The 10,469-nt window shown below is 38.0% G+C and overlaps 1 protein-coding gene across 1 annotated transcript; it reads right to left on the bottom strand.

The window, feature by feature from the left end:
- Positions 1 to 8,311: 8,311 nt before the first annotated feature.
- On the bottom strand, positions 8,312 to 9,256 carry LOC116072433 (olfactory receptor 145-like). The gene has a single exon (XM_031343900.1). It carries the CDS (start codon positions 9,254 to 9,256, stop codon positions 8,312 to 8,314), a length of 945 nt encoding a protein of 314 aa, XP_031199760.1.
- Between the last annotated feature and the right edge of the window lie 1,213 nt (positions 9,257 to 10,469).

Below are 10,469 nucleotides of genomic sequence, written 5' to 3'. Positions count from 1 at the left end.
GAAAAAAGACCTCATGATTCTTTGGATTTCCTCATTGTCTGTTGCTACATTTCAATTCTCATTTTTGTTTTTATTGGTATGTACACTGTGTGTACTGGCTGGTTTTGTGTGCCAACTTGACACAGGCTGGAGTTATCACAGAGAAGGGAGTTTCAGTTGGGGAAATGCCTCCATGAGATCCAGCTGTGGGTCATTTTTTCAATTAGTGATCAAGGCCCCTTGTGGGTGGTGCCATCCCTGGGCTGGAAGTCTTGGATTCTGTGGACTCCCTCCCCAAAGCCTGGACAGTAAACAACAACCACTTTGGCCCCAGCACAGCAGCTGCCCGCCTGTTGAGCGAAACCTGGTTCCGGTTACATTCAGAAGCTCCACCCCCACAGAGTAACAAGGAAGTCACTGATTAGACTGTTACACTGACGTATTTTGGGGGAAGGGTTTTTGCCCCAGGTATTTTACCTGTTGGGGGAACAAAGGAGATGCATTAAATTCAAGATGACTGAGTGACCAGAACTTGTGTTATCTAATATTTATCTTCCCACGTGGGTAAGGTACAGTATGGCTAGCCTACCTCTTCTTATCTCTTTCAATCTCTTCCTATCTACTTCTTACTCCTATTACCATAAGAACCCTTTCTTTCATTTACGTTGGCGCAGGCGGCCAACAGATTCTATAAGAGAGCAGGCTGATCAAGCCAGGAAATGCAAGCCAGTAAGGAACATCCCTTCATGGCCTCTGCCTCAGCAGATGTCCTACTTTAGCAATCTCTGAATATCCTAAAACAATTGTCAGGGTTTCTATTCCTGCACAAACATCATGACCAAGAATCAAGTTGGGGAGGAAAGGGTTTATTTAGCTTACTTCAACACTGCTGTTGATCACCAGAGGAAGTTAGGACTGGTACTCAAGCAGGTCAGGAAGCAGGAGCTGATGCAGAGTCCATGGAGGGTTGTTCCTTACTGGCTTGCTTCCCCTGGCTTGCTCAGCCTGCTCTCTTATAGAACCCAAGACTTCCAAGCCCAGGGATGGCGCCATCCACAAGAGCCCCTACCTCCTTGATCACTAATTGAGAAAATACCCCATGGCTGGAACTCATGGAGGCACTTTCCCAACTGAAGCTCCCTTCTCTGTGATAACTCCAGCCTGTGTCAAGTTGACACACAAAACCAGCCAGTACAATATGCATCATTTATAATTTTATATAAAATTTTCTTGCTTTATGTTACTTGCTTGAGGCATAACGTTGAAAAGATATGTGAAAGCCTAAAAGAAGCTTGCCCCAATAAGATGAATTATATTTGTATCTATCATAATAATAAGCCGTGGTTTGTTTTTGTTTTTGTTTTTGGCTTTTTTGAGACAGGGTTTTTCTGTGTAGCCCTGGATGTCCTGGAACTCACTCATAGACCAGGCTGGTCTTGAACACAGAAGTCCACCTGCCTCTGCCTCCCAAGTTCTGGAATTAAAGGCATGTGCCACCACTGCTCATTGATAAGCCTTGTTTTGATCACATTAAATAATTTGATTATTTATAAGATAAATGACTATTAACTTGCATGTCTTATCTTTAACTGTCTACAAGTTAGTAGGTTAGAATTTCAGTGTTTTTTCTCTTAGATTTGAGCCTTAAAAGTCACAATTGTTGAATTGAAGCACTCTTATTACCAAAATAAAGCTTCAAAGCATAAATGCAATGGAAAATTTTTATTTCCTCAATTGAAGTGATGATAAAAGAGTTGTACCCCCAAGTTGTGTAATGTGTGAATACAGGTGGGTTGAGGACAGAAAGTTTCTTTCTCTGTTCTATCCCTAGGCCTGAAGTAAGAAAGTGAAAAACAAAGTTCTGGGAATGTAGAAATAAAGGTAAAAACAAAACTTTTGAGAAAGAAATAATAAGCCAGGACTATCTATAGTAGAGACATCTGCTTGTATAAGAAAAACAAAGTTTTTAAGGTCAGGAGGGCTGGGATGAACTAAAAGCTGACCAGAACATAAAATAACTGATAAGACCTGTAAGAACAAGATTAGATGTTCTACCCATCCCTGTACTGAACTCTGAAGAACACCCTGACCCCACCAACTAAAATTCTGGGACTTTCCAGCTGGACCAATTCCAGGGGCCTTCCAGGTACAAGAGTTAGGTAAGGGGGCAATGTAGCAAAGAGCAGCCCCCTTGAACAAGCCATCCATTGCCTGAAGAGATCCTTTGTTTGATACTGCACCAATCAGAATAAGCCAACTAGCCCTCTTGCCTCTGTAAAGTATAAAAGATGAGTGCTTTCTGAGTTAGGGGTTGCCTCTTCCTACTTGGTTGAGCAACTCCACTTGCACTGGCCACACATTGGATCAATAAACCTCATGTTATTGCAGCAATCTTTGTCAAATTGTGATCTGTGGATAGCACATTGGGGATAAGACTCTCTTAGGGTCTCACAGGGTTTTACAGGCCTAATCCTGGAAGCTTCTTGCCTCCATACAATATAATCTTCCAAGCTGCCTAATTTAGTCTAGCTTCTCTTGACTTCTGCCCGAATTGGCCTAGGTAGCCTCATACCAACTTTGTTGATATGTTCTAATCTTCTGTCTCATTCTCATTCTGTGGCTCATTCTTTCTTCCTGTGTCTAGCATATTCTCTCAGCAACCTAGCTCTATAAAATTATCCAAGTAAAACTGCCATTGTCTTCCTCTCTATTATCTATCTATCTATCATCTATCTATCTCTTGCTCTGCTTTGATCTCTTCAGCATGCCTCTCTTTCCTGTGCTGTTTCTGTGAGAGTTTGGCATGTCCTATATCTCACTCATGTCAAATCATTCTCTGATTCATCACTTTATCTGCTTCTCAATTATGAATCGTTTCAAACCTGGCTGCTTCTTTCTAAAAATAAAGATTACCTTCATTGTTTTGGATGAAATGTTTGTATTAAGGGTGTGTCTGCATTCTAGCCAGAAGGATTAAAAGCAGGTCATTTCAGCCAGATCACACAGGCCTAGAAGTTCTTTGGATTTGAATCCTTGCCAGAGCAGCCATGTTTCTGGATTAAAATTCCTCTATAATGAATGCATCCCATAGAAACACTAGGAAACATTTTTTGATCCTTTCATAGTGCCTCACTACAAAATATCAGAGTTTTCTGTATGATTAAGTTTATACAAATAGTTAAAGTTTAACAAAATCAGCAAAGACAAAGAGGCCAGACATACATTTTTAAGTCACTGTCTGTTAGAGTGAATAAATGTTAGGTAAGGAGTGGCATTGTATAGGACTCTTGCCAAAATGATTTGGCCATTTTCCTGCTATATCATAAAATAGGAATATCTCAGGTTTTTGGTGCTCATAGATAATACCTTAATTCTTTAGCTTCTCATATCCTTCTCCACATTCCTAACTTCTCTATTATCCAATTGCATTCTCAGTCATTCACCTGTTTCTCAAACCTCTGTTATCCTTCATCTAGAATGATATAGATCACTACCATCTTAGTCTATTCAAAACCCTGTCCAGAGCCTATCTAATGACATTAAATTCTGTTGGTCTTTTCTAAGACTATTATACTCTGGGTTTTTTGTTTGTTTTGTTTTTTGTTTTGTTTTGTTTTGTTTTTACTTTTAGTGTATTTTTTGTGATTGTAAGATCAGGAGCACAAGTCCCTTTCTTATCTGCCTTCTAACATAGTAATTCCACACCAACCCACCCCAAAAAACAAAGCTTAGAAATGTCTTGTCCTGTCACAATGTGACCCAAAATATTTGCCTTTGTCCACATACCTTCACTTACAACTGTTTATTGCAATGACTCTGTCTTCAATCATATCATCATTATTGGATCCTCATTGGGCCTCCTCCCAGTTTTCCTGATGTTGCTCTGTGTCATGGATATCCGGCAACTTTCGATCAGCAAGACTAGCTCTTTCACATGTTCCAACACTTCAGAGATGGTGTTGCTTTTGAGGTTGGCCAAGTCAAAGTCCTGGATCTGGTCATGGGTAGCAGCCGATCTGGTCAGCCTTCTGCCTCTCCAACAACAGCACTACCAGAAGGATCTCTCCAGAACAGCTCTAACTAGCCTTCCTTGGTGTTGCTACAGGCACGAGGCCAGGAAATCTCTCCTTTCTTGGACATGGAGGCTGCTGGCCTGAACCCAGACATCCAGAGCCAGCTAAACTTTCTACCCAGAATAGGCATAAGGACAACTCTCACAAGTGCTGTAGCTGGGAGGCCACTGAGCCAATGCTCCTGATATCACATCTTTGGGATTGGTTCAACTGTGCCTTTGCTATCAGCTCCATTATCTTGTCCAAGTGAAGTCCATGCCTCACTTTCCCAAGTGCTACAGCCATTAAGTGACAGGGCTAGTTCTCCTGCTCCTATAACTTCCAGGTCAGCTGTCCCAAATGCTGAGGTGGTAAGAGGCAAGGAAGAAGAGGGCATTGTCCCCATACCAAAGCTTCCCCACTGCCTATGAGTAGCAGGGCCATGTAACCCAGGTACCTCTCACTAAGGCCAACTAGCAATTTCAGTTAAAAGACCTAACTAGGGATGTCAGAACCTGTTAATGACTATCAGTGTGGCATCAAAAAACCTGACCAGAAACAAGCAGCCTGAAGCTAAAAGGTTACCTGGGCTAATTTCTTCAATGAAATCGTTTCTCTTATTTTGTTTCCTACTTGGATTTTCTTCTAGCAGTATTTTCTGTCTTTAACTTTTTAAAGCACATCCCTTAGGTCTAGTGCTCTGGGTTGTAAGCAGGTGTGTTCTATTAACTTGAGTATGTATCTGGCCATAGCCCTGTATTTAAAGTAAGATATAGAATTAGTAATATTAGTAATAGAAGAATCTCTGCATATATCAAACCAGTGAAGATCTCAGACCCAGTGAATTTTGAGGCTATTCAGGGATAAACATTTTTGTTTCATCTATGACACTATTATGAGAAAAATCTAACACTCAAAAGACCTGTTATTTAGCCTTTTTTAAATAGAGCAAAAAGTTGCTGAACATGGTAAATGGAACCTCATTTATAGTGCCAGGTTTGAAGAATAAAATTACTAGTATTTAGCGTACATCTTTGATTATAATTGCCACTTCAATGTGATTTCTCAAATTTTACTGGTTGCTCAGGTATTATAGTAAAAAACATTGCAAATGTAAAGGAGAGAATTATCTATAGTCCCATACCTGGAAAGCTTTCATTTTTATTTTTAATACTTGTATATAAATGCATATTGGTGCAGTCAGTTTTAATATATTGTTTAAAATGCATTTTTTAAGCTCTGTCTTCCATAAACTCAGTTTTTATGATTTTTTCCGCATCTATTATTTTAATTTATAGGACAAGATTTATCAAATAAACACCTATCCCAATGCAAAATACCTTAGAGAACTATTGTTGTCATCTTAGTTGGTTTATACCACATAGTTGCCTTAATCAAGATGGTAGTAAGGTTACATAGTTGTTATTTTAAAATATCTTTTTAACAAAAATTAAAAAGAATTGAATCCAAGTTACATGTATAATTTTGTAGTAAATTATTATTACCTATGTATATATTTTCAATTATCAACAATTTTATTATATTTCTGTTAACTTTTTCTAACAGATTTTACAAAATTTTATCCATACCCAATAATCTTAAAAAGTAGTTTACACAATACTTTTATAAATCTTCAGATAAAGTTCATACTTCAGCAAAAGTCTTACTGAGTTAAATGAAACCGTTAGATAGATAGATAGATAGATAGATAGATAGATAGATAGATAGATAGATAGATAGATATGTGAAGTAGCAATAACCCTCATTGGGATTAATCTAACTCTAAGCAATTTTAAAGCACACAGTGACTTCTGCTGTGCTATTGTGTTTCTATCCTTGTCACAAACTCAAGTAACACACCTTACACAGGACAGAATTTTGGAGGAATCTTTTAAACAATCATGATTGGGATTGGGTGGAGATAGTGCCCCAGCACTAGCTTTGCAATAAAGTATGACAGTATAAAACACTTTAATATTATCCTTACCTAAAATATACCTGAATCTCTGCAACGAAGATGTTTACGCATTGTTTTAATTTTCTCAAGAACAATAAGCAGCAACACATGCAATCCACTCAACACTACAACTAGTTCATGAGTATGCAAGAAAACAAATTTCCATCAAATAGAAGCTTCAAAAGAAAGTTCATGAGGTGAGAGGACACCATAAAAAAACAACTATTTGGTAGCCACCTTTATTCATATGCACAACAGCCAAGTTTATTCTCAGCTTTTATGTAGTTCCCTCAAGTACAGAACCTTCCAGTTTCTCAGACTCCATGTCAGGATCCCTCTGGGAACCAATGAGGAGCAGTATCCAGTCTGAATCTCTGACTTAAAAATTAAGTCCACATACAGTTTTTTTTTTTCCCAATTCATCTAAATGTTGGCTATAGACTGGATTCTCAACTACACAGCTGAAGGCTGTTATGTACTACTTTTTCACATTCTAGGCATAGAGAACCTACCAGTTGTTTCCCAAAGCACTGGGATTCTTTAATTTATCTAAAGCCCCAAAGTGGAAGCCTGCAGGTCCCCAATTCAAATCACAAAAATTGGCAGCTTCAGCTGTACACTCATCTCTTATTGGAACATCAAAATGACATAGGCCTGGAATGTTAACCAGTCTGAAAAAATAAAGAGGGTTTTTATTCAGATAGTGTTTGGGCAGGGTATTCCTGGGAGTCAAGATTTCAATGATGTAGCCCCAAAGCACAAAAGACAGGGAGTTTCTAAAGGCAATTTAAAACATAAGATTACATCAAATCTATGTGCAGACATGCATCCTGCAATCAGGAGACTACATTATTTTTACATACATATGAATCTTTGCCTAAATGCAACCATTTCTTAGTGCAATCATACTGTTTAAAAAACTTATGGCAGGCACTATTCCTGGTATTCTTGACCAAGCAAGCTTTGTTTACAAACACAGAAGAAGTGATTCACATTGTGACCATTATTTTGATGAACAGCAGTTTCTTTAATATTGTACAATAGTGACCCTTAACATTCCATAAGCTTCCATCTGTCCTGGAACCATTGGGGCTTTCAGGATAGAGGCAATTTTTTTCATAGATCTCTTGATCACACCAAGTTATACTTAAAACATAAACTTAGCCATCACATAGTAAACTTGCTTAGTCAAATTCTTTCCAATGGAGAAGTAGTAAGTCCTTATATAGACATACCTACCCTTAGGTCAATGAGTGGAAAACCTACTATAGGTTCCTTTATCATAAATGCTGTAAATTGCTGTTTCAGAGGACTGGAATCAAAACAGACTCCTCTTTAACAAACTGCCTTAAAACAATGAGAAAAGACCACTGAGAAAGGGCCAATTATTTCCTCACTTTACCTCAGCCTTTTGAGAAACAAAGGAACCTATATAATGAAATCTCCTTCAATTCATCCCAGAAGTTTACTAACCAAAGTAGTGAGACACTGTCTCTGAGATAGCCTCATAAAACTTGTAAATGTACCAAGTTTCAGTGGTAATTGAGATTTATCTCAGTGATAGAGTACTTGCCTTCCATGAAAAAGAGTAGTTATAATATCCCCAAACACACATGACAAAATAATAAAATAAACATGTACATTTAAATAAATCTCTTAGTATTACCGTTTCTGAGTATAATATCATCAAGTCTATTATACTTAAATAAGCGTGATTTCCAGGGAGAAATCTGACAATTTCCAAGGCTCTCCTGGTAATTTGCTAAACAAATATGTTTGTCCAGTTTTCAATGCTGAAAAAGATAATTGAAAAATTACAGATAAAATATTTACTTTATACTGAAATGATAATCCATTAATCATCTTTCACTATTTTTACTTCTCAAATTTCCTCCATATTTGATTTAATTTTGCAAATGTTAAATAACTTTGATTCTATACAATTCTTTTTTTTTTTTATATATATATATATATATATATATATATATTTTGAGACAGGGTTTCTCTGTTTAGCCCTGGCTGTCCTGGAACTCACTCTGTAGACCAGGCTGGCCTCGAACTCAGAGATCCGCCTGCCTCTGCCTCCCAAGTGCTGGGATTAAAGGCGTGCGCCACCACCGCCCGGCTACAATTCTTACCATAGTGTTTAAAAATGTTTATTTTAGTTCCTCTCATTTTTGGCTTAAAAAACTGTGGGTCAAATCTAGAAACTCCTTAATGTAAGCAAATCCTATGTCAATTACTTACTACTCCAACCAATCCTCTGAAAATGTAAACCTCAGAAGCCATAAGACTTTAGTTCCATAACAAATATAGATTCTTCTTAGGTAAACCTCCTTTTCTTCAACGTTTTTCTCAGTGCAAGGTGGACATCCTTATTCCTTACACTGTAGATGAAAGGATTCAGCATTGGGCCCAAAATAGTATAAAAGATGGTAGAAACTTTATCTTCATCCACAGATGCACTAGAAGGCTTAAGATACATGAAGGCTGCAGCTCCAAAGAAAAGTGAAACAGCTATCACATGGGAGCCACAGGTACTGAAGGCTTTTGACCTACCTTCTGCAGAATGGATGCTAAGGATGTTGGAGAGGATTAAGGTATAAGAAACAAAGAGAGTCAGGCTGGGCACTATGACATTGACACCCACAACAATGAAAACTACCAGCTCATTGATGGAAGTACTTGTGCAGGAGAGTTTAAGGAGAGGAAGTACATCACATACATAATGATTGATGATGTTGCCATCACAGAAGTTGAGTCTCAGCATGCAAACTATGTGGGACATGGCACCAGCAAAGCCCATCAAATACACACCCACAGTCATTAAGAGGCAGACCTGATGAGACATAGTAACATGGTAAAGCAGGGGCTTACAAATGGCAGCATATCTGTCATAGGCCATTGCTGTCAAAATGTAACATTCATCAATAACAAAGAAGGCAAAGAAAAAGAGCTGAGTCATACATTCAGCATGAGAAATGATGTTCTGCTTCACAAAACCCACCAGCATTCTGGGGATTATGACAGAGGAATAGCAGAGATCTGTTAAGGAAAGGTTGAAGAGGAAGTAGTACATGGGGGTGTGCAGGTGAGGATTCAAAACAATCAGAACAGTCAAGCCCAGGTTCCCCACAGTGGACACCACATAGATTCCCAAGAACAGGAAGAACAGAGGCAGCTGGAGCTCTGGCTGCTGTGTCAAGCCCAGAAGGATAAATTCTTTCACTGAAGAGGCATTTCTTAAAGCCATTTTCTCATAGGTCATGTCTGTAAGAACAGTAAAAATTGTAACATTATAATGAAATCCCAGCACCCATCAACTGACCATAGTAATATGAGACTAAGAACCAAAATAAATAAATTCAAGCTCACAATTCTCTGTGCTTTTGTTTACTTTATTTTATGAGAGTTATGGTACTGAAATAGTCATAAATATATTGAAGTCATTTGTTGGGAATAATAATCAGGGAAATATTGACCATTACTTCCTCTGTAGCATCTCAGTTCTACTTCTACCTTGACTATCCATCTCAGTAATAATTTCAAAAGAGAGGAGGCAAGGCACATCCAAGGCTCATTGTATTGCTCATTTGTAGTTAGCGGGAAGAAAATCATGCATCCATCCAATTGAATAATTACCTTTGTAGTTCGAGACTGGACAAATGATTTTAATGACTCTTTGGTGCTCTCATAGGAGGGCAAGTACAAATGGCATGGGTGAGCTATAAATGGGAATAGTACAGAAAAAATTATTTTCTGTTTTTGCCTGGTTTATCTCTTTAGAGATGAGGGAAATTAATTTTGGCTTGGACAATCCAGAGCCCTCATTCTTTTGGATTCTGAGGAGCCATTAGTTCTGGATCATGATTTCAGGTGGTACCTTTTCCTATAATTCTGTCTTTATAATAGTGGTTGGTAAATAGCATCTCCTGATGTCACAAGAGACACCTGGTAATGACCCAAGAGGGTTTTATGATTTGTAATCTCAGGGACCCAATTAAAATTGAAAGGCTTATGTTTCCCAAGTATTTTCCCAACAGACCAGGCTTTTTTACTATGGTACTTAAAAATTAGTTCAATACTAACGACTTTCACTCATTTAGAGGGAGACAATTTTGTTTTGTTTCATAGTTTTATACACTTATTCAATGTATTTTGATGAAGTTCATCTCTGATGTCTTTCCTTTCAATTCCTTTCTCATCCTACTGTCACTATTGCCTCCCCAATTCATTTATTCTTTTCAATTATTTAACACACTGTGTCTCTTAAGGATTAACTGTTTGTGTGTTTGTGTATGTGTGTGTGTGTCTGTATAAGGGTCATCTGATTGGGAGTGTGTAGCCTATGTAAGGGATTCATTCTTGAAATGGATGAGGTTTCTCAAAGTATTCATCAACTGCCAATAGTTGCTCAGCTAGAGGTTAAATTGATGACTATATCTGGCATTCCTTTTTGGGTCATATCAGGCTTTGATTTA

The sequence above is a fragment of the Mastomys coucha genome, unplaced genomic scaffold (assembly GCF_008632895.1).
Source record: "Mastomys coucha isolate ucsf_1 unplaced genomic scaffold, UCSF_Mcou_1 pScaffold23, whole genome shotgun sequence".
Taxonomy (NCBI): domain Eukaryota; kingdom Metazoa; phylum Chordata; class Mammalia; order Rodentia; family Muridae; genus Mastomys; species Mastomys coucha.
This window is presented reverse-complemented; position numbering and strand designations above follow the sequence as displayed.

Excerpts from the sequence above, each read along its gene's own strand:
- LOC116072433 (XM_031343900.1), bottom strand. The coding sequence starts at position 9,256 with ATGACCTATGAGAAAATGGCTTTAAGAAATGCCTCTTCAGTGAAAGAA.